The sequence below is a fragment of the Meriones unguiculatus genome, chromosome 1 (assembly GCF_030254825.1).
Source record: "Meriones unguiculatus strain TT.TT164.6M chromosome 1, Bangor_MerUng_6.1, whole genome shotgun sequence".
Classification (NCBI taxonomy): Eukaryota; Metazoa; Chordata; class Mammalia; order Rodentia; family Muridae; genus Meriones; species Meriones unguiculatus.
In genome coordinates this window covers 148,592,863-148,620,190 of record NC_083349.1, presented here as the reverse complement: position 1 = coordinate 148,620,190, position 27,328 = coordinate 148,592,863, and the positions used below count along the sequence as shown (strand labels likewise).

Sequence of the window (27,328 nt, the reverse complement as noted above, 5' to 3'; positions counted from 1 at the left end):
TGGATGAAGGAATGAAGCTGCTACGAGGCCTTCAGCCTCTGTGACAGGCAGAAATACCAATGAAGAGATGAAGAGATGGCTACACCCCCAAATCAATCTTGCTTCCCTCCACGTAATGTGGGGAAGTGGGCTAGCTCACCTTTCAGATGGCTGGTACTGAGCAGGGAGCAAGAAGCAAGTAGCAAGAAGCAAGGCATGGTCCAAAAATAAAGCTCTTTATTAAATAATAAAATACCCTTGGGGATGAATCCTTTCACTAACTCCAGTGAGAATTTTTCACTTCTGTGCAAATAAGATGCTCAGATGATGGCCCGTGGCTTGCTAAGAGAGACGCTGCACGGCTCATCTTCTTGAGCCACGGCACACGCAGGGACAACTCTGTGGCATCCGGGCACTCGCTCAGCAAGGTGAGAGGTCGTGTCTTCTCCCGATCGTCAGCACAGGAGCCAGCTGTTACTGTTCAGTATGTGTGTCACCGTCCTGGCATTGGGGTCAAACTCAAATTGAGACGATCCACGGAAGAAATAAAAAAACCCTGCAAACAGAGGTGAGCAAAAGGATACTTTTTTTTATATAAATCCAGTGTATGACAGGAACAACTGAGAAAGGACATGAGCTGATCCGGGAGGGTGTGTGGTAGGTGATGTCTGTCCACACTGAGCTGAATGATTTGGGTGACTGACACATTGACTATTTCTTGCCAAAAATGTCTGCCAAAACCAAGTGAGGACAAACTGAAAATTAGGAAAGTTTTAACATTTTCTCAAGGTAATAGCCCTAATGAGCGGCCTAGTGAGGTTTCTGTTCCATTTCTCTGGCTATGAAGCCAGTGTGCTTTAACACCAGAATATACTACTTCTAAACAGATCAAATCCCGGGGATTTTACTATTTAAGCATTTTCACCTTTCTTTCCAAACTCTCTCTTCCCCAAGGTAGCTCCTAAATCGTGGTGTGGGAGGCCACGGACCCAAGAGAATGAGATAAATGATGAAACTCCTTCAAGATTCATTTCCCTTTTGTGTGTATTATGAGAAGATGGTTTTAGTAACAATGTTGCTGGTGCCATGAGCACCAGAACTGAAGCCAGGCAGATCCTCCAGGCATGCCCTCCGAGGGAGCCGGCGATTCTCCCAGAAACTCATCACCAGTGATCACATTTTGCAGTTATCTATTTCCTAGTGAACAATGTGGGTATTTTCAGACGGCAACAGGAGCCCAGGCACAGTAGACGGGATAGGAAAGAAGGGCTGGTGGGCAATGGGATCAGCCACCCACCAACCAGTCTCACAGTTGGCCGTATCTTACACCGACACCGTGGTCTGAAAGACAATGGCTTCGCTGTGAGGACTTCTCAGTGTTATGAAACAGAATGTTGAAAATTGTTAGAGAAAAAGAGGGTTTGGACCACTTTGCAACAATTACAAAGTTAACGCTTTCAGGATTTGAGTAAAAAGGCCACAAGGCAAATAAACAACATGAAAGCGCTTCAGTTTCTCACTTCACTTTGACATCTTAACAAACTCACCGAGTTTTGACACCACCTAAAATCAACCAATTTCATGTATACTTTGGTAAGTTTCAGTGAATATTATCTGAAATGTTTATTGTAACATTTTTATGGCAATCTAAAAGAGAGTTCAAACAGCCCAGCTGTTTGATACCATAAAATACCCAAAATGCCCTCACTGTGGACGACACGAAATGCTTCTTACCAAACGCCTGCAGCACAGCATCAACTTGTGGCTCAATTCCCGGGAAGTCGTCTGTTATCAGCCTTGGGAAGCCTTTCTCCATTAGATTTCTTGTCTCATCAAATCTACAGCAAGTGGAATAAATTCAGATCCACAAATGCCATCCCACACGGAGTGCGATTTGGTGCTAACAGGACAGGGCAGGATCCTAGGACAACTTTTCAAACTGTGCAATGCTAAATACTTTTCGTGTCGGAGGGGGCGCGGTAACATGTGAGCTTTCCTGGACTTGCAAGCATCTGTCATACAACAACGATCTCCTGAAATAGGGGCATCATGCTACAGTCTAGAACTTCTGTATATGTACCTAAGGTCAGTTTTCTAGGCCTGGATACACAGAACCCAAGCATCTACCTGTCGTAAATACATAAAATCTATGTAAAGAGAAGATGAAAGCTAAGTTAAAATAGACAAAAAATAGACTCCTGTTCTTTGCACAGTAGGACCTAGAAGACCCCCGAGTCTGCCACAGCCAGCTTCGCACGGCAGCGCGTGATACCCAGCGGTGGCATGAGAAGGGGATGCGCCCTCAGCTTCAGCATTCCTCATGGCCATTGGCATCTGCATACATGGTCAGTTACGAACGCCGGGAGAGCCCTTTGTATTCATCAAGTGGAACCACCACGCTGCCTTTGGCTTAGTCAGAAAATTTTGAGGTTTGGAAACCCTGGAGGGTATGCAGGCCTCCTTGAAGCAGGAGAACCAACTTCTCTTTCTCCAGGCAAAGCTTCGCCGACGTGGCTCACCTCCAGTATTCGCCCTCTGTGAAGAAGTATGTCTTCTTTTTCTCCTTGTCAAAAACAGCTGCATCAATTTTCTTCACAGTGGAAGGAAAGCCGAGAGTGTGGATCCCTTTTGGGTAGCCTTCTTGGACATCATTCCCACGGACTGCCCAGAACTGACTTCCTGTGGAAAAACCACACCCAAGACATTTTATTTGAGTGAAGCTGGCTGGTTTTAGAAATGAGAAGAGTGAACTGTTGTGATAAAGACGAAAGGTAAAGTCTTGGTCTTTCGTTTCAACCACTAATGCTTTGCTTAGTCCGTAACTTATATTTAAAAAAACATATTTTCTGGCTGAGTGTGTTGGCACATACCTTTAATCCTAGCACTGGGGAGTCAGAAGCAGGCATATATCTGTGAGTTTGAGACCAACCTGGCCTGCACAGTGAGTCTGGGACCAGCCAGGGCTACACAGTAAGACCTTGTCTCAAAAATAATACTTTCTGTATAAGTGAATAAATAGTAAGCAAATAAACAGACCAGCAGAGTCACTGCCCTTTTTGTATGCATTTTATGCATTTATTCTGTATTTATGTCTTTTATTTATTCCCTATGAGTTATAGAGACCAGCTCTCGGCATTTCTTATAATGACCTTTTGGCATACACTTCTAGCTTAGCCTTCCCTCAGAAGACTCCCCTTGGTCAGATTTGTTTAAAATGCTGGTTCACCATCACCAATTCTGATCCGTTCTTCTCCCAACAAAATATCTCAGTTTCAACACAACGAAGAGAACTCAAACGGCGAAGTGTGGCAAGCTTTGTTTCAGCAAAGTTAAAAATCTGTACAGCTCCTACCTTTAAAAATCAAAACTCTATCCTTGTTTTGAGCTTCATAGGCAGCGTCTATGTTTGAAAGAAGAGAAGGCCAAAAGTCTGAAATCAAATGAAATTCTGGCTCGGGATTCCAGCGGGATTTGCGCCAAAAATACCTGTAAAATATGAAAGCCACAGTGGTGCTTCTCTTTAAAACAGCAGGCACAGAAGGAACACAGTCTCCTGGCCAATGCAGAGTCATGTCCCGCAGTGTACGCTGGATTTCCTACATGTGATTCCAGGCAATGGAGACAGCCCCAGTGAGGGGATGTTCAGCATTTGCCATTAAGCTTACTCAGCCCGATTCCATTCAAAAGTATGTAAAGTGTTATATAGTTTAAGCATACAGTAATATTTTTAAAATGTCATGTACCTTTTAAAATGTGAGCACCTTGGTAAAGGGGGGCAAAAAAAGTGGTGGCAGAAGTACCCATAGGCAGGCATCTTGGGCAGCACAAATGGAAGGGACCTGGCTTGCATCTTTTGGTACTATTTGAGTACTGTACATAAGCGTGTGTCACTTTTTCTAAAATGAATGAATTAATTGAAATAATAACCATTTCTATCAAGGATAAAGCCACTTCTCTGGCTCTAAAGACGACTGGTACTTTTAGAAGGTCCATGAGTTATGATATATAAAAAGTTGAAAAAGAAAAATTAGAGATAAACTTCCATGATTTTATGGATCTTATATTCTACTGGCCAAAAATCATCTCCTGGGTATCTAGAAAAAAGTATTCTGGTCAGTTCCAAGGAGGTCTCTATACAATATACACAAGGCCTTGATGGTTTTTTTAAAGCATGCCAGAAATGTATAATTTATTATATTATATTATATTATATTATATTATATTTTTTATGTACATATATCACATATAACCCCATTTATTTTTCTTTCTGAGCATGAACAACAAAAGAGTATAGAGAAAAATATAATGTTGTGGTCTCACCTGTCTTTAAAGAATAGGAGCTCCCCTCGCAGGGAGCTGACTGCATCAAAGGATAAAGCAGGATCACATTTGGCTGGGGTCACAGGTCTTGGAGAGACAGAGGACATAGGTACCACTGTGATATCAGAGGAGGGACGGGGTCCTGAAGGGAACAGTTTGGGGGAAGCAAATGTTAGTAGGTCAGGGATGCACCTAGCAATTTACACACTACCCAACTTTTTCACAGTGTTTTGAGATGAAATAGTATGCAGACGTTTAATCCTGGGGCCAGGGAGGAAGCTAACCTGGTAAAGAAATTTGCTGTCAAGCTTGATGACTTGGGATATGTCATGGCATCCAAAATATCATTTCATCTCCACCCAAGATCCACACAACGGAGAGAGAGAGAACCCGTTCTCACAGGTTGGCCTCTGACCTTCACACGTATACCATACCATGCATTCACCAGTGCATGTAAACGCATGCAAACACACACACCACACACACACAAATGCAATAAAGAAACAAAGCTTTCCTGAAGATTCACTGTGTAGCACTCTTAAAGACTTTTGACAAAAGCAAGCAAACAAAACCATCCCAGGCCTTTTTCCTTCATGCTTACCGTAGAGGGACTGGATGCCCTCTATATCATCTTGAGAAAGCTGGACCCGGGCTGCACTTGCGGAGAACTTGTAGACTGGGTACATCAGGGATTCTTTCTTGTCCGAGTGAAAGAGACCCAGGGAGTGGCCAAGTTCATGAGCAGCCACCAGGAATAAGTCGGTCCCTGTTTGAGAAATGGCAAATGTTCGGAGTCCCGCAGTCAGCATTCCACAAACATGCACGCATTACTCAGGTCAACCACACAGGGCACCCTTGGCTTCACACACGGCTTTTTCCTTCTTTGTGGACTCACTGGTTGGCACACCCCCTACTCGTCACGTGCTTTTCATGGTTGACATGAAGTCAGTGTGTAAGAGAGTTTTTTCACTAGCTGCTCTCTCGTTGGTCAAGATAGCTGGGTCACACCCCCTGTCTCAACAGTGCTAAGTCCTGTTTCCAGAAGGGATTTCTTTGGCTGGACCGTGATGAACCACGTGCCAATAAACATAAATCTTTATTGTCTAGAACTTAGAAACCATTGTTAAGATTAGTAACAAACTGGTTTTAACCACAGTTGAAATCAATCACAGGCTGTTTATATGCTCTTCGACCTCGAAGGCAACAAAACTGTGGAGAATTTCATCACCACCATCAACTTTTGGTTGTTCAAACAAAATCAGATCACATCACATGGCACATGCCACAGGCCTGCCCAGTTAGTAAAGACTCACTTCCTGTCAATGGTCCCACCCACATTTAGAAATGCAGTCTGTCTCCAGACTCTAGTTTCAGGCATTTTCTCCCAGTCTTTGCGTTTAAAAGAAAAAGAGGCAAATGAGAATTCAAAGCCAGGGACAACTTTTAGGGCCTCGGCTTGGTCAAGAGCATCCATTGAACACTACGCACTTATTATTGGAGTGGTAAACAGTGTTAACTATGACACACTTAAACCCTACACAGGAGCATGAATTACAGGAATAACATGGAATGTCGCTTACCGTGTTGTGCTTGGTGGGAGCAAAGAAAGGAGCCCTTTACTCATTCATTAGTAATGATTAGACAAATAGCCACACAGCCAACCAGAAACTGCAGCTCACAGAACATGCCATTTGAGATTGGAGCTAGACAATCAAGTTACCCTCGGACAACTCATACCTGAGCTCATCCTACCTGAGGGTCCCAGTGTCCATTTCTCATCATCATCGAAGTGAACATCTCCATAAAACCCAGGCCCGGGCGGGTAGGCGTGAGCCAGACTCTGTCCCGGGCCATCAAAAGGGTAGAAGTCTCCGTGTTCTGATGGAAAACAAATGTATGGAAATATAAGTATGAGGAATTTCTTCTAGCCCCTTTGTAGTAAAGACTGCACAGGGTCTGAGTGGTCTGAACACTGATTTCTCTCAAAACCCAGACGTGGAAATGTGATCTCCAAAGCGCTGGGATTCCAAGGCAGCTCCTCTAGAAGGTGCATGGGTGAGTGCTCTGTGGGTGGTTAGCGCCCAGAAGAAGCTGGAGGAGCCTCCTGGCCGCTCTTGCCACACGAGGCTGCGCACCCCGTTACTTTGTATTTCTCAGGGTCCGGAACTCTGAGCAGTATCTTTCTGTTGTTTCCAAATTCCCCAGCATTTTCTTTTAGTAGCCTTCACCCCAACGTCAACTTCGTTACCTCCAACTGCAAAGGAGATCATTATGTCAGCCTCTCCTTCAGAGATCCTGGAGAACGTGAGCGGGGTCACCTCCTCCCATACTTTCAAGGCTTTCTCAATGGCAGAGTCCACACTCTCTCTTGGTAAATCCGGTGTGTAGTTCACAATCCTGGGTGGGAGAAACCAAAGAAGGGACTGTTTGCTTCTGTGACACCACGGACATGCTTTCAGCACCATGTGAGAATACTGGACCCTTTACCTGTAGGTGATGTGGTTTTTCCTCCACTTTGGTGAGCCTGGAAAGGTACTGAAGCCACCAACGTCAGGAACCCCACACCTGGGCCTACTCATTACATCCATAGTGTCGGAGTCTAGCTTCCCCGTCACCTTCAGCCCGAGGAACTTCTGCATTTCTTGGATTTTTTTGACAACAGGACTAATGTCCTGTTTTCTTCTGAAAACTTGTTTCACATTTTTCTTGAAGTTGTAGTATTTTTCCAGATATTGCTAGTGGAGTACAAGAAATACAGTTTTAAAGACACTGCTGTAAATTTTAAACTAGTTATACAAATCTCAAAATCTATTTTAATTGTTCCCAGTTTAGTGAAACAAAGCTGTGATACTTAATTTTACTTTTTTCCCCACCAAGATGCTTCATTTTATTATTTCATTGCCATTTAATATTCTACTAAAGTAAGGAAATTGTCCTAAGTGTGTGAGTGTGTTAAATGAATGTATCTAAGTTTTTTCATTTCCATTAGTAACATAAGCCTGTTCATGTTGAGTGATGTTAGATAAATTTATTTTTATAAATGAAAAGTTAGAGTATGGATTGTCTTTGAAGTTATATTGGGTAAATATTGCCACATCCTTCCTCCATGAATATTTTAAGTATCATAGTTCTAAAGCAAAAGAAATTTCATTCGTTTCACATTCTCTTTCCACTGTGCTGCTGTCATTATCCACCCTGAGTGATCCTCCTTCCTCGCGTCTCTTTCCTTCTCTGTAAAGATGGAGTTTCTTCCTCTTCCTCTTTGATATTTTACCACACAGCTTCTAATGAAGTCATCTACTCCTGTTGGAACACCAAGGGGTACCCTTGTCCCTCCCCAGGGTTGAAGCAGATCACCTCTCTGATTACCTGAGCAGGATCCATGCCTGTGTGGTCTTGCCTTATTGCCCCTTTCAGAGGATGCGCTGAGCAGACTGGCAGGCACAGCAACATCAGGATGAGCAGGGGCTCCATAGGGCCAGCAGGACAGCCGTTACTTGGGAAAACAATCCTCTTCCAGCTCCTGACGTGCACATCTTCCCTTTAGTGGCCACCCTTTTATAGGGAGTCAGTGTTTAGGTCTCTAACAGCATGACACAGCATGTGAGTTATTTTTAATCTGAATGACTGCAAGTGCATTCACAAAACTCAGCACGAAGACAAACGGCTTACATCAGGAATCCCTCCAACTACTAAACGTGAAAGAATGTGTCATCTCACGGATGTGGCTTCTGTGTTTGTAAGGAGGAAAAGGAAATGGCTGGATAATCCATGTTTGTAGAATATTTAGATATCTTGAAAGCAGTGTATTTTTTTTTTTAAACAACACATGTTAGGCTTATATACCTGCAGGCAAGGAGTAACTAGATTAATGGAAAGAGATTCAAAATGTAACTGTGAGGAGTGCTAGCTCGGGAGATATAATGACAGAAACTCCATTTTTCGAGTCCTTGTGTGACAGGTACCACCAATTTTCAGGTGGATTTATGGGCCCGGGGTGAGAGTACTGGGGAAGGCAGTCAGCACTGAGGAGGCAAGGCACAGAGGTGAGAAGCCCAGGTGTCTATACTCTCACTGTTTCTGGATGATTTGTATTATCCTATACAGGCTCCATGGACCTGCCAAATGGAAACCATCAATTGCATATTAAATGAAAATGCTCTTCCTACTCCCTTCCTCTTCTTTGCTTTTTAATTTTTTAATCCTTTCCCTTCTCACAAAGTACAACTGAACTAGAGTGGGATTTACAATGGAATTCCCAGTCCTTCCTCTTCAGGGATCACTGCTCATAAAAAGCAATTTTATCATCTCTCCTGGCCAGCACTGTGCTCTTCAAACACAGAGAGCCTACAGTTAAGTCAAAATTATCTTATTTTAAATACATAGCTTGTTTTATTCGTGTGTATGTATGCATGTTTCTGTGTGCATGTGCCATGTGTGTGCAGGTGTCCTCAGAGGCTGGAAGCAAGAATCCTGCCCTTTGGAACTGGAATTAGAGGTGGCTGTGGTCTGTCATGAGGGTGCTAGGAACCTGAACAGGTCCTCAGGAGGGGCAGCAAGTGCTCTTAGATACCAAGCAATCTATCGGCCCCACAAGCTAGCTTCTGAATAGAGAGAGATTAGAAAGTGCCAAAACGTTTGAAGTACATTTTTCTTCCAGTGAAAAGAAAGCAAACCTGCAAGAGCTGAAGTATGAAATTTATTGGGATAGCAACAAAAGTAAAGGAGTGACCTTTTCAGTACTGTCTACTGCCCTCCTAGAGGTAAGCATGGCAGGAGAGACCTCTGTAAACCCACTCGGAGGCCTCTGAGAAGCAGCTTGGGTCGGTGTATGTGTGTGTGCACTGGGCCAGTCAAATCAGCTTGTGTCTTAGGGTAAGTGCTCTGCAGAGAATAAACCAACCTGAATATCAGAGGCAAGGAAGCTGACTACAAGCAGACTCAGAGTCAGCTAGGCTTGAGCAAATCCATAATGTCATCATGTGATCACATTTCCTACGGTGTCTTTAAAAGATAGAGCTTGCTGGCTGGGCGGGGTCCTAAGTGTGCCCTGAGGTGCTGATTTGACATGTTCTGAGATGCCCTTCACGTGGCACATCCTCTATCTTTTAAAGACACATGAATAAAATGAAAAGGAGCTTGCAGCCAGCATGACGTATGCATAAGCACTAAGAGTGGGGTCATCCACAGCGTAGGTGTGGGGATAGTCTTGTGGGGAGGGCAGAGAGAGGCTGCTATAGTTGCAGTGCAATGTATGAGAGAACAATAAAAACAGAAACAGTGTAACCGGGGCTGGGGAGAGAGCTCAGTCTGAGCACCTGCAAACATCAGGTGCAGTGTAAAACCAGGGCAGTTTGTGATTGTAATTCCAGGGCTGGGGAAGTTGGGGAGAATCTCTGGGGTTCACTGGTCAGCCAGCCCAGGCAATCCTAGTGAGTTCCAGGCCACTGAGAGGTGCTGTCTCAAGAAAGAGAGGAAAGTGGATGGCACATGAACACTGAATACTGAGGCTGCTATCTGATCTCCACAGGCGTGTGTTCGTGGACACACACGCGTAAGCACCTCAGACACCAGTATTTCCCTGTTCTAATGTATACCTTATAGTCTTAGTAAAAACTGCCCTCTGGACCTTCCCAAAGACCCGAGTCTGGTGCAGGGTGCTTCATTTCCATGTAACAAATTCAGTGGCAGTTCCAGGCTCCCGGCACCTTCTGGCTGCCGACTCCACACCGTGAGACAGAAGTTTTGATCTCTCCATCATGTACCATGGAACACTGTTGTGTCCATGATGTTTACATTCACATGTGAACGGCACATCTGAAAACCTCCTGGATTCCTTTCTGAAATACCAATCCCAACTTACAGGTACCCGTTTCAGTAAGTTCTTTCCCGTCTAGCCTTGTAGCCTTGCCACATACATAATTATCCAGTGCTTTGAAGATCCACCCCAAGCATGTTGCTTTGGCCCTTGATGAGAATTAGTAAGGATCAGGAGCCACAATTCCTTTGCTTTACGAAGCATATCCTGCTGCAGGCATGATTTAAACTATCCCCAGGAACGAGCTATTTATCTTCAGTAAGAAGTGGTCAAGCATTTTCTGGGAAGCATAATCTCAGACGCGGTCACTCAGGGTCAGAGCAAGCTGCCCTCCTCTGCTGCTGTCTTAGTGGACTTCAAGATTTTCAGGTTTGTCCACACACTAGTCCATCTGGAATAAGATACTCAGCCACAGCATATGCAGAGGACCTAGGTCAGACCCCTACAGGCTCCCTGACTTCTGCATGTCCCCATGAGTCCCCACGAGTCAGTTGATTCTGTGAGCAGTGTTCCCAAGCCCCAGACCCCCCGTTCCTCTGATCTTTCCTCCCCCTCCTCCACAGTCCAACTTTGCATTTAGTTATATCCTGAGCTGCTTCCTGATAGCAGCCACCTTCCCACTTCCATGGTGTCTAGATCTGGAGATTTGGCGCTATCACTTCTCCACACAGCCTGCTGGCTGGCCACCACCCTCAAATCCCAGCAGCGGCAAGAAGTCCAACTTCGGGAAAATGTGACTCTCCCATTTGCTTAAGTGATGAAGTGGCATCTACGTACACAAACCTTTCCTGCTTTTGCTTTCTTTACCTCTAAGCCATGCTTAGATTTCCTGTCGGAGATAAAGGGAATAGAGAAACAACTCATCTCGACATAGCACAAACTCTACAAGAATGTAGAAAATTAAAATTTTTGGATGACTATTTTTGTTATTGTTTGTTTTCCATTTTAAATAGGAAAATGACACTTATATAAGTGAGGCTTGACAATCAGGCAATAATATAATGAAACAGATAACTTATAAGGCATTAGAGACAAGAATGGCTTTATTTAAGTATCAAATACTTTTGTATAAAACCAATGTCTTTTAGCTGGGCGTGGTGGGCGGAATCCCAGCATGCAGGAGTCAGAGGTAGAAGAGTTGAGAGTCCACTGGGTTGTAAGATCCTGCCTTAAACCGCCAAAACCAAAGCAGCAACGAGTTTCCTCTTATATGCCTGTTCCTGGGTTCAAGAGCCACTTTTACTCTGGGAAAAGCTTCTCTGTTGAGCCTCGTCTCTCGAAAGGAGCTGCCTAGGATCAACATCAGTCACACACTGTACAAATGGCCTCCTTTAGTGACTTGTCAACCATGAACTCAACTTTCTGAGGCTGTCAATTGTGGTACTAAGCTGTTTTAGTTCAAAAAAATTACACTATAACTTGTGAAAATACACAAAATAAAATATAAATTAATTTGTACTTAGTGATTCTGGAAGGTAAATAAAAATATAAAAATATTTGGCTCTTGAGAAAACTATCCTCTTTAACATTACGGGATATGTATTTCCATTAACTTGATAACAGGTTGCCAAAATATTTGGCTCTTCAGAAAAATATCTTGTTTAAGATCATGAGATAAACTGTTTTCCTTAACTTGGTAACAGGTTGCCAATATTTTTAGCAGTTGAACCAGGTTTGAGAGCCACGAGTAGCATCAACTCTTCTTGTTTGGAGGTTAAATCTGTGTTGAATATTTTGGTGAAAAAAGTAGAAATTTCCTAGAAATACAAGAAAAGATATTTATTATATTATAATGTATTTCCAGACTGTGACTCAATTCTGAGTGCTTCATGCCATCAATATACATATTTATTTTTTACATTTTCTGTCTAAAAAGCAACACTATTACTTTTAATATTGTAACAATATTAAAAGAGAAAGTATGTTTATACTCTTACCATCTTTCTCGAAAACATCATCAACTTTATCTCCAATTCCAGGGAAGTCCTCTGCTATTGCTTTGGGATAACCTGGATCCATGGACCGTCTGTATTCATCATACCTGATCAAAAAGTGGTTAAAAGTATCAGGACCGTTGATCAAACATGCAGATTTCTTAAAATATTTACAGAAAACACAACAGCATGGATTGCCAAAAATTTTTCTTAATTCTTGAGATTAGAAAAGAATGAATTGGGTGAAGAAATGTTGGGTGTATCAAAATATGCATAAGGTCCCTCTAAAATCCAACGAACTACACAGATGTTCTCTTAAGGTAAAATGCTATGTGAATGGTTAAGTTTAGGCCAATGTAACTCAGGAAGCTGAATACCCTTACTTTCCCATTGGGGCGCACTGTATGCCCTGTGCAAACACGAGCGATGCCTGCCAGTCTGAGGACTAACTGATGGTGAGTGGCCACATCTATTCACACAGAAGTCAGTTGGCCACCGTCATTTGAAACTCATTTTAAGATCTTTCTGTATAGAAACAAGTTTGGCTCTAACCCCATTCAGCTCTCAGCCTTTACCTCCAGTACATATCGTCAACAAAGAAGTATGTTTTCCCAGTTTCCTCCTCACAAACGGCGGCATCAATTTGGGTCACGTAGCTAGGGAAGCCAAAGTAGCTGTGGATATCGATGGGGAATCCTCTCAGGACACTCTGTGTGCGAACAGCCCAGACCTTATCACCTGCCAATCAAAAGCCACAAATGAACTCCCTGTCGACGTTTCCAGCTAAGCTCCACAGGCTGGAGCAGTGTCCTAACTACAGACGGCAACCATGCAGCCCCTGCGGGGGAGGATGGGGTGGGTGCCTTGTTCTCCGTTAAATGCTGATATCTGGGGATCCAGTCTCAAACTGATTAAGCGTTTGCTTTTGTCTGTCTGTTGGATTGTTTGTTTTTGAGACAAGGAACTTAGTCTGGTCTACAGCTCGCTATATAACCAGGCTTGGCCTCCAGTTTGCAGCAATCCTCCTTGCCTTAGTTGGATAAATGTTGGATTTTAAAGGCGTGAGCCACCTAGCCTGGGTTATAGAAGACCTTTTCCTCTCACTGGCCTTTCTAATCTGTAACAAGCTTTGAAAATTCTCTCTCTCTCTCTCTCTCTCTCTCTCTCTCTCTCTCTCTCTCTCTCTTTTGCCACTATTACAGTCGAAGCTGCTTTCCAAAGACAGATAGAACCAGAATTTCTAGGCAACCAAGGCAGTAGCAAAGTGCAACAGCATTTTACTAAGTAGATATATAAATTTATGCAGCTTCAAGAGGTTGTCTGTTAGGAGTCTACCGCAGAAAGCATCTGAAAGTCTCTACCTAGCAGTGCTCCAAAATAGAAACTAAGAATCACAACCAAACCTTCGGCAGAGTGCAGGAAATCATATGAAATAAGGGGAGTTTGATGTGGAAAGGATAGGAGCTCCACAAGGACCAAACGTATCTGGGCACAGGGTCTTTTCTGAGATGGACACTCAACCAAAGTCCATGAGAGGATAAAACCTAGAACCTCTGCTCGGATGTGACCCGTGATAGCTCAGTAATCAATTGGTTTCCCATAGTAAGGGGAACAAGGACTATTTCTAACATGAACTCAATGACTGGCTCTTTGACCTCCCCACCTCCCAAGGGAGGAGCAGTACTGTTAGGCCACAGAGGAGGACTTTGCAGCCAGTCCGGAAAATACCTGACAAAAGCGAGTCATATGAAAGGGGAGGAGGTCCTCCCCTATTAATGGACTTGGAAAGGGGCAGGGAGGAGATGAGGGAGGGAGGGTGGGATTGGGGAGGGAATGAGGGATACAGCTGGGATACAGAATTAACAAAATGTAACTAATGAGAAAAATAAAATTATGGAAAAAAAAAGAGGTTGTCTGTTTACAGCCCCTAAGCTATACAACAAAGGAAATTGGTCTGTTTTGAAGCTAAGACCACTCTAGTTCACAAACATGCTTATATTTAGGTCTAGGTCACATGAAATGGTGCCCTAACGCTGTGTAGGTAAACTTCTATTTAATTCCATATGTTGAAGGACAGAGATACTGTTGCAAAGGGTTGTGCTAGTCTGAACTATACTCACATCTTGTGTTGTGTATGTAACTGCATAAAACATCCCCGTGCTTTATCTGCACTGTACCAAACGCATTGGTGAAAACATGTGTGTCCGACATGGTCTTCAAAGTCACATGTGCTAGATTCTTTGACCTCACTGAATCCCACAGACTCATTGAATTCTGTCAACAGTGACTTAGATTTTCTCATGCATTCATCTGTGAATGAGCCGTCTGGAAAACTTAACTAAGATTTAGATTCTCTCAGGGAAGTTTCGAGGTGAGATTGAGAGTGCGTTTTGTTTTCCAGGGCAGGATATCGACAGCGAGAGGGCCCTGCTGACTTCTAGTAAAATGGCAATTTCATATTCGCTGCCATACAGAATGGCACCAAGAAAAAAAGCAATGGAATGGCAGTCAGAGGAACATGTTACCATGGGAACATGCTACCAGCACACTGGGAGAAGCAGGCAGCAGTGCCTGGTCTCCTCTCTCTCTCTCTCTCTCTCTCTCTCTCTCTCTCTCTCTCGAGGATGTGTCACACACAAAATCTTTCTGTGCTATCTTTTGTAGAACTGCTCATGTCTCTCATTTTATTTCTGAGCACTCCTGTGCAATGAAGGCAGTTCAAAACACAGTTCATTGTTTGCAAGGTCTTAAACACGCCTAAAGAGTTGTATCTTTAGTCATCTGCTTTTCAATAAAATTACGCTGAATATACAATACAACTTTTAATTAAGCTGAGGGGCTTCCATTAACTTGGTGACACTTAGGTGCCCAGAAGTACGTGCAGTGAATGGAGCTAATACCCTTTTATCTCACTCCGAAGCTGAATGAAGATTTCATTTATAAAAACAAAAAGAACCAACTAGAAGCATTACCTTTGAAAAAGCGGACTTCGTTCATCATGCTAACTTCGTAAGCAGCATCAAGTTTACCTGGCACATTTGGCCAGATAATACCTATCAAATTGAGCTCAGGTTCCCGCATGAATCTATTTACACGAATGTAGAACCTGGTTTGGAAGGAAGAGAAAATGCGGTTGTCAGTGGGTCTCCCAGTAATCTCCAGCCTCTTCTGACTGACTGGATTAAAAAAAAACTCAATCACTCTACCTGGTGTCTACAGAAATGCATCTTAGATTTAAACATAAGCATCTTCTTAGAGTAAAAGAATAGACAAAAATTATAATCAAGTAGGACAAGAAAGCAAGAAGGTGTGAGTATCCTAATATCTGACAAAATTGACTTCAGCTAAACTAATCATAAGAGATAAAGCTTTATTCTAATCACGGAAACAGCTAACCAAGAAGATAGTGTTACCCTAAGCACCAAACTCTGGTGCACCAATTTTATCTTTCAAAAAAATGTACTGCTGGATTTAAAGATAGAAATTAAAATCAATCCATTAATAGAACATGACTTCAATATGCTATTTTCTCCAATAGGTAGGTCATTTGGACCAAAAATAAAACATAGAAACATCAGAACTAATTGTTCTTGTACATCAAATGGACTTAATAGATATCTACAAAATATTCCACCCAAAGACCAAAGAATACACATCATACTCAGCAGCACATGGGAGCTTTTTTAAAATTGACCACATCCTGGGGCACAAAACAAATATTTATAAGTTCAAAAAGATTTAAATAACTCCTTGCATCATATCTGACCACAGCGCAATAAAACTTAAAATTGAGGGCAAACAAATCTCTAGGAAATACACAAACGCATGGAGACTAAATAACTCATTACTGAATGAGGATGAATGGTTCAAAGAAGAAATTAAGAAATAAATTTTAAAAATCCTGGAGCTGAATGAAAACAAAACCACAACATAATAAAGCCCCTGTGACACATTGAAAGCAGTCTATAGGGGGAACCTATAGCTCAAAATGCCTACATTAAAAATATCAGAAAGAGCACAGAAAAATAACGATGCAACTCAAAAATTTAGAAAAACATAAGCAAACCAAATAAAAAATAATAAAATTCAGAGCAGAAATCAATAAAATAGAAACAAACAAAAACAATACAAAGAATTGATTTGTAATTCAGATCAATTGTGATTCTTTGAGAAGATATAGACAAGAGTGACAGTCTCTTGGTTCAATCAACTCAAAGAAAAAGAGAACCTAAACTAATGAAATCAGAATAGAACAGGAAACACTCCAATAGACACCAAAGAAATTCAGAATTTTATAAGGGAATATTTAAATAGACCTCTACTCCATTAAGCTGATAAACCTAAAAGAAAGGGATGAATATCTAGATTCAGTCACACATCCACAATAGCCTCAAAGAAAATAAAGTGCCTAAAGCACCTCTACAATGAAAGTTTTAAACCTCTTTACTTTCCACAGCAAATTCCCGTTGCTGAAGATAACACCTACTCAACTCATTGAACATGGAGAAATTGAGACGGTGCCTACGCAGAGACTTCACCACTAAATCTTTGGTACAAGAAGGTACCATGCATGCTACCCAGCCGCAAATCCTTTGAACTATGATGGTGTCCTCCTGCCTGTAAGATATGCTAGTGCAATGCTGGCACAAAGCTTTTGAGAGCAATCAAACAATATCCGATATGACTTAAAGAGTATAAAAGCAGCCAATGGGCGGCTTGGCCGTCATGTGGGGCATCTGGCCAGTTGGGGGGGGCAGGGTGCTGTTTCTAACATGGACTCTATTGCCTGCTTTTGGATCACTTCCCCCTGGCAGGACTGCCTGGCCTGGCCTCAGGGGATGAAGATAAGAGCAGTCTTGATGGGACTTGATGTGCTGGGAAGGTCAATACAGAGGGATGGAAGGGAGGGGGCTCCCCTTTTCTAAGAGAAAGGGAAAGGAGAAGAGGGAAGGAGGGGAAGTGGGGTTAACTGGGAGGAAAGGAGGGAGGGGCATTCTCAGGATGTAAAGTAAATAAACTAATATAAAATATTATAAAAAGCCAGAGGCAATTGAAAACACCAAAACAAGGTACTTTAAATCAGCACTTATGATTATTTATGATTTATGATCCTATGATTAATCACATGAATTCACAGAGATTGGGCAGCGTACACAGGGGCTGCATGGGTCTAGTTTAGTGTTTTTATGAGATTCCTGAGTGTGCAAATGAGTGGGTCTACGATTCTTGTGCCTTCTTTTGGGCCCCTACTCCTCTGTTTACTTATCTTGTTCAACTTTGACCTGTTTGTTTTGTTTTATTTTCTTAATTATATTTTATTATTACCCCTTAGGAACCTGTTGCTGTCCAATAGGACCCAGAAAGGGAGTGGAACTAGATGGGAGAAGAGATGGGGAAGGGAATTAAGATGCATTATGTGAGGGGGAAACATCTATTTTCCATAAAATGGACAGCAGCATTTGTTAAACTGTAAAAAATAAAGAAAACTTTAAACCTCTGAAGAAAGAGGTAGAGAAAGATATTAGAAAATGGAAAGACATCCCATGCTCATGGATTAGTAGAAATAGCATTATAAAAAATGCCAGTTACATCAAGAGCTACTTACAGATTATGCAGTCCTAATCAAAATCCCCATCTCATTCCTCACAGAAAAAGAAAAAAAAAGATTCTAAATTTTATATGAAACCACAAAAGACCCCAGATAGCCATGCTGGTGGGATAAACATTCCAGGTCTTAAGACATATTCCAGAGCCATCGTAATACAAACAATACTGTACTGACACAGAGACAGACATGCAGACCATTGGAACAAAACTGAAGAATCAAACGTGAGTAACTTGAGACGCTTAATATTTGGCAAAGCCACCATGCTGAAGAAAAGGTTTCCTCTACAAATGTTTCTGGGAAAACTGAAAGTCTACACGATACACAGACCCATATTTATCACCTTGCACAAAAGTAAGTCCAAATAGATTGAAGACCTAAACACGAGTCCCAAAATGCTGAAGGTGCTAGAAGAAAACACAGACAGTGCCTTTACATGGTAAAGATACTGGTAAGGGCTTCCTGAGTAAGACTTCGTTTGCTCAAGAATTAAAGCCGACAACTGAAAGGCGAGGCTTCATAAGATTAAACACTTTTTAAAATGCAAACTGGTATAGCCACTATGGAAATCAGTGTGAAGAATTCTAAAACAAAACAAAACAAAAAATCTGCTATACGACCCAGCTATATCCTTCCTTGGCATATGCCCATAGATACTTGCTCAGCCATGTTCATTCCTGCTGTATTCACAGTAGCTAAGAAATGGAAACAACCTACATGTCTGTCAACTGCCGGACAGATATTGACAACGTGGCACATGTGTGCTATGAGATAATACTCAGCTGTAAGGAAAAAAAATGAAACGATGAATTTGGCAGATACATGGATGGGACTAGAGAAGACCACACTGAGTGAGGCAACCCAGAAAGACAAACAACACATGTCCTCTCATCTGGGGGCTCTAGCTCCAAGTCTTCAGATGTGAGTCCATATCCTGGAGAAACTGCAGGAGCCAGGAAAGCGAAAAGCAGCCATTACCATGGTAGGAGGGTAGCAGGGTAATAGGGAGGAGAATAGTAGGGTGCAAGTGATTTGATCAGAAAAATTGGAAAGGGGTAGCTATAATTAGGGGAGGGAGGAGATAAATACGGAAGAAGGGCGGAAGATAAATAACAGTAGGGATGTCTAAAGATGAAATAAGAAGTCATACTACTGACTATCTTCCTAAGGAAAAGCCTGTAATTCACGTGTCTATGTATAAAAAAACTTAAGATTTTTTCTCACCTGCCTTGACAATGCTCTCACCAAGAGCCAAAGACGACCCAACAAAACCCCTAACAGAGGGCATGAGAAACCTCTTTTGAATTCTTGGTCAGGGTTGTCCAAGAGACTCCTGAAACATTACACGCTATTGCAAATGTCCTCAGTTGCCCCCGAGAGATGAGAGATAAAACCTTGTTGCTGAAGACAGCATGCACTTAGGCATAGGGCTTAGAGGCTCTTGAGCTAAAACTAACTCAAAAGCCTCATCCCTGAGGACTAGCTATCTTAATACCAGAAGGTGCCATGCAAGCTTCCAAAGGAGGGAGGAAGCAACAGTCCTCTCCAGCTATGGTAGTTATGAACCACAACAACAACCAGCATGTACTAAAACCTTAAGGCTGAAGTTAATGGCATTCATACCTGGAAGGCAACCAACAGCTCTCTATTTGTACTTTTGACCTGCTCACTAAGAGATACACTATGCCAGGGCTCACTGTGTCATGAACCTATCTGACTAAACTAAGTATAACTCCTAACTACATTCTAAATATTTGTATTTATACCCACAGATAAACGTAGTCTTCACTGCCAACAATGAAACTTCTCATTGTAACGGACAGAGAACACTACAGAAATCCACAACTGATCAAAATGCCACATTGTGGAGCTCAGTCCCACTGGCTATTTCTACAAAACACTTTCATATCTAAGACTCAGGGAACACTGAGGAGGTGGAGAGATTACCAGAGGGTCAGAGGACCAGGAAGTTTGCTGTGAGATTGTGTCTCACAGGAATGTCAGAAGCTACACCTGTAAAGCCTCACCAATATGACTACCTAAACATGAGGCGAACAAGGACAACAGACTTGTCAAAGTGGACTGGTAAGGCCCACAAGACCTCAGCCCTACACAAAAAACTACAGGCAACTAAGAAACACTGAGAGCAAGAGAAATATCTTCTCCAAGGAAGAGCACACCAATTGGTCATCCAATACCAAATTGTGAGCCTTAAAAATATCCGTACAAGTGTCAGGATACAGAGTGAGCATGTTATATTTAGATATTTGCATATGCATATACATAGATGTATGTAAAACAATGAATAAAAAGAGGGATACATTTGAAAGAGAGCAAGGAGGGATGTATGGGAGGAATTTGAGGGAGGAAAGGGAATGAGTAATTATGCTGTAATCTCAAATATAAAACATAATATATATAACTATGAACATTTGGCTTTGCTTTAAATAAGAATATTTATAATGCTATTTAAATACCTACCATACAATATTATTTTGGTATAACAGCAAGAAAACTCAGTACAGCGGCGATTTTAAAAGCATTGGTTAGCTTCATAGATCTGTGATTAATCAAATGCATGGATGTGGAACAAATACAGAATAATGACCCAACCTACAACTGGGCAGGCTTACCTACATCCTGCTTTCTTTTTCAGCCTTTCAAAACAAAGTAATCCAGGCCAACTTTCAGAATAATTACCTTGAACTTCTTTAAATGTTTTCTTATTTATTCACTTTATTTTATGTGTACGACTGTCTTGCCTTCATGTATGTTTGTGGACCATGTGCTTGCTCAGTGCCCACAGAGGTTGGGAGCCGCCATGTGGGTGCTGGAGACACAGGTCCTCCACAAAAGCAACAAGTGCTCTTAACTGCTTAGTGTATATCCAGCCCAACCTTGAACTTCTGAAGCTCCTACCTTGACCTTTTATTACAGGTCTGATACTTCAGACCCAACCCAGGATTCTGTGCTTAGGCCTCCTTACTGAAGCACATTCCCAGCCCTTGAGATTTCCTTTAAGGCTATGTTTCAATGCATGCTTTTCATCATGCAGGATCCATCCTTATCTTTTATTCTCAAAAAGTGGTAAGGAAGATACTAGAAAGCATTTGGAGCCAGTAGCTGAGTTTGGGTGTTGATACAGCCCCATAGCCGGATGGCACCAACTGCACTCTGAGAAGAATGACTGAGGAATCCAGACTTTTAGAGCGCCTCTGATCACCATTCAGAGGGGAGCAGCTGGCTCTGATATAACGTGGCCTGGACCTTTACAAATTACTGTGGTGTGGACAGCACATGTGGTCCTTGTGTGGAAGGGGACCAGCATGTTTTCAGGTCCACACACTGACAGGGAATTTTAAGTACTATCATAATCATTAACACATAGATTGACAACCCCCAAAAGCTCTGAATCAGGGGCCAGGGGAATAATATTTGCTTTGCCACCCATGAGCTCTGTGTCCCAGAGGAACACTCTTTTTTTCCTGTCATAATTTACTTATCCATAAAATTATATTATATTTACATTACGTTTACATTACAGTGATACTTTGAATAATTCATGTGGAAAATTAGAGTCATTAAAGTTGTAAAAAAGGAGAAAGAAGGAAGGAAGGAAGGAAAGAAAGAAAGAAAGAAAAAAAGAAAGAAAGAAGAAAGGAAAGAAGGAAAGAAAAAGAAATGCAAGCAATTGTTACCACCTACAGTAAGGTTAACACATGAGCCATATTGGTAGCCTACAATAGTGAAACACAGAGCCCAGCCTAAAACAAATATCTTACCTGCCTGTAAAGAATATCACCTCTCCCCGAAATGTAGTTATGGCATCAAAGGTCAGACGACTGTCACATGGAGTTGGAGTTGTTGCACCAGTTGGCTGGATGGGATTTGGGGACGGCCCTAAAGAGTGTAAGACACCTGGAGTTAGTTTCCATGTTTCTGAAAGCTCACTTGAAGAATGAAAACGCCTCTGGCTGTGCTGCTAATGGCTCTTTCACTTACCATATAAAGCCTGGATGCGATTAATATCATCCTGGTTTAGCACAAAGTCCTCAGTGTACCATGTATAGCTGGGGAACATTAGTGCCCCTATATCATAAGAATGGGTGAGTCCAAGGGCATGACCCAGTTCATGAGCCGTAACGTAAAACAAGTTGAAATCTGGAAGGAAGAAGAGATTTGTTTCTAATTAGGAAAGTTTGTATTGTTTTGAGGTATTTAGTAAGGAAATAGTCTTTCAGGGTGAATGCTCACATCTTCTTGGTCACTTTTTGAAATACAAATATATCTATATAATCTTTTTCTGATGGTGGGAGTGTGCATGTATTGTTAATAACAGAACCAAAATATCTGGGTCCAGGGGTCTTTTCTGAGACTGATACTCCAAACAAGGACCATGCAGGGAGATAACCTAGAACCATTGCACAGATGTAGCCCATGGCAGCTCAGTCTCCAAGTGGGTTCTCTAATAAGGGGAACAGATGTCTCTGACATGAACTCAGTGGTTGGCTCCTTGATCACCTCCCCCTAAGGTGGCTGGGAGCAGCCTTACCAGGCCATAGAGGAAGACAATGCAGCCAGTCCTGATGAGACCTGATAGGCTAGGGTCATAGGAAGGGGAGAAGGACCCACCCATCAGTGGACTAGGGAGGGGCATGGGAGGGAGGGAGGGAGGATGGGATTGGGAGGAGACAAGGGAGGGGGCCACAGCCGGGATACAAAGCGAATGAATTGTAATAAAAAATTAAAAAAAAATAATAAAGAGGTACAGTCTAGCCTACACTCTAGGATTACATTGGTACATAAAGCTTTCACTAACTCAAGGTCCTGCTCAGAGGATTCCATGTTAACCCTGAACTGGGATGAGTTCCTTCTCCACGGAGCAATGAAGAGCTGCTAACAGTTTGTACTTTTTCTTACTTACAAAGGTGATAGCTGCTCAGTGCTGTAAAACCTGGAAAGTACAAATTCACTTTTTTTCTTATTTAGTTTTTCCAAGTTTAATAAGGAATTTCTTAAGTTTTTTTTGCATATTTCTTGAAAAGAAAATTCCAGGGCCATAAGCAACACATTGAAACTTTCAACACTTTCTTTCTTGTTAAAAGAAAATTTGTCACACTTATTTGTTTAGTGTGTGTGCATGTGTGCTCATATGCTTGTGGGCATGTGTACATGCGAGTGTGCGTGTGTGCGTGCGTGTGTGTGTGTGTGTGTGTGTGCCTGTGTGCCTGTGTGCCTGTGTGTGTATGTGTTTGTGTGTATATGTGAGAGTGTGCATGTAAGCAAAAGTGTCTGAGGATGTCTGTGTGGAAGGCAGAGAGAAACTTAGAGGAATCCATTTCCTTCCACTAAATGGGTTCCAGGAATCAAAACGAGGAATTCTGCATCCTCTTCCTCTGTGGCCTGGCAATAAACCCCCACCAGGGGGAAGTGATCAAAGAGCAGGCATCAGAGTCCATGTCAGAGACAGCCTGTGCTCCCCTTACTCGGGAACCCTCATGGAGACTCAGCTGCCTATCAGCTGCACCTGAGCATGGGGTTTAGGTCCTCTCCATGCATGATCCCTGGTTGGTACATCAGTCTCTGCAGGCCCCCATGGGCCCAGATTTGTTGGTTCTGTTGGAATGAGACTTGATAGGCTAGGGTCAGATGGTAGGAGAGGAGGGATCCCCATTTCTGAGAAATAGGGGAGGGGAATAAGAGGGAGGCAGTAGGGAGTGTAGGATTGAGAAGAGATAAGGGAGGAGGCTACAATTGGGATATAAATTGAATAAGTTACCAAAAATAAATTTAAAATATGAGGATTTCAGGAGTGGCATCTTACCAGCTCTCAGAATTTTCTTTTTTCTTTGTCTTTTTTTCTCTTATACAATACACTCTGACCATAGCCTCCCCAGTCTCTACTCCTCAAAGCCCCTTCCCACACCTCCTCTCTCCCCGAGATCTTCTTTTTCCCTTCAGAAAAGGTCAGACTTCCCAATGATATCAACCGAACATAGCATAACAAGATGCAGTAAGATTAGGCACAAAGTATCATATCAAGGCTGGGAGGGGCAACCCATTAGGAGGAAAAGGGTCCTCAGCACAGACAAAAGAGTCAGGGAAACCCCCACTCCCACTGTTAAGAGTCCCCGAAACATCTCAAGCTAAACACCCATATGCAAAGGACCTAGAACGGAGAAGAGAAGTTTTAGAGTGATCTGTTTGTTACCAGGGATGATAATCAATCAGAATTTACTCCTGTTTCATGCTTCTCAATGTGCTGCTAATTCTCTGTGTAGTAATAGATTACCTACTCCCACTGATGCATTCTGTCCGTTATATCAGCCAACACTGCAAATGGGCTAGGAAGGTCCAGGCAAACCCCAAGAAGCAGCATCAGTCGACTTACTCTCATTGGTGTCAGTCCACCTATCATCAAGATCAAAATGAACGTCGCCCCCAATCCCCGGGCCTGGTTGAAAAGTGTGAGCAAGGCCATAGTCAGGTCCATCAAAAGGGTTATTGTCGCCATGGTCTGCAAGAGACAAAATTCAACAACTCATTTGGTTCTCATGTTGGTTATCTCAAGGCTTTGCTGAGCAGTCAATAAACTTCTGTCCAATGTGATATTATTCTTCTCCTCAAGCACACAAAATCAATAACATTCTTCAACAAGGAACTCTTCCTGCAAAGCAGATATTTAAGGGCAAGGGGAAGTTAAAGGGCTTACCTCCTCTGTAGAAGGCTAGCACAATATCTCCTTCCTCCTCAAAGACACGTGAGAATGTTAGTGGTGTCACGTCGCTCCAGAGTCTAAAGGCTCTCTCGAAGGAATCTTCCACAACTTCTCTTGACAGATATGGTGGGTAGTTTAAAATGCTAAGAAGAAAAAAAAATAAGGTGAAAACATAATGGCTCTTTTCCCTTCTGTTCTAACGGGGGAATCGCACCCCCATTTTGATGCCCAAACAAGTTACCTGTAAGTCAGATGTGTTTTTGTCCAACGGGGAGTGTAGTGATTGATGGCATATGGGGCCACATCAGACACTCCACATCTGGGCTTCCTCATCACTCGCAGGGTTTCAGGATCTGACTTTCCCGTCACTTTCAGCCCAAATAATTGCTGCATTTGCTTCAGCTTTTCAGCCATCAACTCCTTGCCACTTAGGTTTTTAACCGCTGTGTCCTTGTCCAAGTTGTAGTAGTTTTCCAGGTATTTCTGATAAAATATAAAATTAATGAACCATGAGGGTCTGCACAGGTGGTTCAACAGTTACGAGCACTCGGTGCTTGCGAAGAACCCCAGGCTCAGGCGCTGTTGGCCTTTACCCGCAGTGGGTGCACGCATTGTACACACACGCATTTAAAAACACAGAAATATTTAGTTATTGAAATACTGAATGGATAATGGTTCTCACTTAATAAAAAGAAAAAAAAAAGATACTGCGTTGTTTTAGCCAAAATAGAGAATTACCCTGAAAGCTTGGATTAGGCTTTACCACCCTCGTTATCCTTATTTCAGAGCAGAGATCTCCCGCCATTAACTGCTGAGAAGTGTGAAGTTTGTGGTAGAAAATATTTGTAAGGGAGGTTTGCACTCTGTCCCCCTCCCCTCCAACCAGCAAAGGGTATCTAGATTTGACTAGATACATTTTGAGAAGGTTCCATTTCCAACAAACACCATTTCTCTTAGCTGGGAATCCTTCCATAAATGCCATCGTGCTGTAATAGAAGGATGCAAAGCAAAGGCTCTCAAGTGCAATGTAGCATTCATTTACCCAGACTGTCTCCACATCTCGCCTCTGTCCGTCTTGAAACACGGGGAAAGCATAAGAACTGGTGCCCCAGAGAAGCCACAGCAAAGGAAAGGTAAGCATGCTGTCCTTTTCCTCTGGGGAAGACCACTAATGGTCCCCTCCTTGTCTGCTCCAGTATCCTATCCTGGAAGCTCCATCTTTATATATGACCCCTTCCACTTCTAGGAAGCCAGAGGCTATCTGACTCATGATTCACAACATCCTCTTCATTAGCAGTCAAGAGTGTGAGAAATCAGAGACTGTGACCCCTAGCAGATTATTTAGATTGGTTTGGTGCAACAGTCCCAGGATTATCTCAGACAGCACATGTGTGAAAGATATGTCCTTCAGCATTTCAGCTGTTGAATTCCCCAGCTTATAGCCATCTAATTTGAAAAAGAGTCTGCCCTCTTAAATACATAAGCACAGCATACACCAAGGCCACGTGGGGTGTCTATGTGTGTACCTTAACATGCCTGTGTATGCTTGCACACTTGAAGCCAGCCTTGGTTGCTCTTCCTCAGGAGCCTTCCATTTTGGTTTTTGGAAAGGGACTCCTGTTGTTCTGAGCTCACCAAGCATGTCACCATCCCTGGTGCTGGGATCACAAACACATATCCATCATGTCTTACTCTTTCACATGGGTTCTTGGATTAAACCGAAACTCCTCTTCCCTTACACAGCAAGGAAGCCCTTTCCAATTTGAGCCAGCCCTACAGTCCTCTGTGGTCCTCTAATAAGCAGATTTTACTAATCCATTCTCCTGCTGTCTGCACACACCTTGCTTCCTGGAAAGAGGGTGGGCTCACTGACCCTGAGTGACAGATGATGTCCAGCACCCACACTGCTTGAACTCTAGGCCACCCTGGATTTGCTGGGTTTCTGAGGTCCCTTTCTGCCTTGGATAAACTATCTGCCATGAGACTGCAATAGCACTGTTAGCTTCTCTTTGTCTTTATCCAGGTTTAGGCTATGGGAACGTTTCCCATGAAGAACTCTCATCCAAGCTGGGAGACGAGATATGCAGAGTTAAATAGACCCTGTCCATCAGTACCAAGGGACAAAGAAGATCCATTTCTGGAAACCTGTCTAAACATAGCAGGTAAAATGGGCTAGTAAGAGACCAAGTGTGATTCCAGGGGCTTACATATTTATTGTCCTTGATCTCTTGATATGAGCACATCTTTGTTCACTGAGGGTAGGTGACATGTGTTAATACTACACAGGCACACACACACACACACACACACACACACACTCATGCACACACACACACACACACACACACACACACACAGCACATTCGTGCATTATTTACATGGTCATTCATTCAGAAGGCCTTTTGGAGCCTCTCTGGCATAGTGACATACGCAGATCACTGTGTACTGAAAGATGAGCACTCAAGGAGTCAGGTTTCACATTGAAGTGAGTGGTGACTCCTGGCACCTGTATCCCCATTAGTGAGACAAGGTGTCTGTCCCTGTAGGTTTCTCTCCTCCTGTCCCTTCTCTCCAACAACATCCAGCGCCGACAATCACTGACCTCCGTCTCCCCGCTTCAGCTCTCACGGTGCCACCCATTCTGCCGCAGTAACAAGGCCAGTGTTTTCAGATCTGTCTTCACCTGGTGGATGTCTCTTCTCACTGCGCTGGGTTATTCATAAATAACGCTTTCATCGATAATAATACTTTAGTGCTTGGATTGATTTGAAAGCGCTTGATTGCTCTCATCGTTTAACCATAGCTTCCTCATCTAAGAGGCGTAATATGTCAGTTGAATGGTGTAGGAGGAAACTGGAAGAAGATTTCACAAAGGAAATAACCTCTCTTCCTGGGTCTCAGATGGAGGGTAGGTGGGCAGGGGAGTGACTGCAGCTCAGGCAAGGACAACAGCG

General features: G+C 42.8%; 2 protein-coding genes across 2 annotated transcripts; both read right to left on the bottom strand.

The window, feature by feature from the left end:
• Positions 1–218: 218 nt before the first annotated feature.
• On the bottom strand, positions 219–7,813 carry LOC110541845 (stromelysin-2). The gene is made up of 10 exons (XM_021628545.2): positions 7,669–7,813; positions 6,787–7,034; positions 6,548–6,696; positions 6,052–6,177; positions 4,901–5,065; positions 4,300–4,441; positions 3,332–3,465; positions 2,499–2,658; positions 1,714–1,817; positions 219–535 (listed from the first exon to the last, which is right to left on the bottom strand). Exons 1-10 carry the CDS (start codon positions 7,771–7,773, stop codon positions 435–437), a joined length of 1,434 nt encoding a protein of 477 aa, XP_021484220.1. The 5' UTR covers positions 7,774–7,813; the 3' UTR covers positions 219–434.
• A 3,960-nt stretch (positions 7,814–11,773) lies between these two features.
• On the bottom strand, positions 11,774–25,515 carry LOC110542735 (interstitial collagenase A-like). The gene is made up of 10 exons (XM_060376910.1): positions 25,417–25,515; positions 24,616–24,857; positions 24,369–24,517; positions 24,048–24,173; positions 21,659–21,817; positions 21,439–21,556; positions 15,024–15,157; positions 12,627–12,789; positions 12,055–12,158; positions 11,774–11,874 (listed from the first exon to the last, which is right to left on the bottom strand). The coding sequence occupies exons 1-10, from the start codon at positions 25,513–25,515 to the stop codon at positions 11,774–11,776; spliced, it is 1,395 nt and encodes a 464-aa protein (XP_060232893.1).
• Between the last annotated feature and the right edge of the window lie 1,813 nt (positions 25,516–27,328).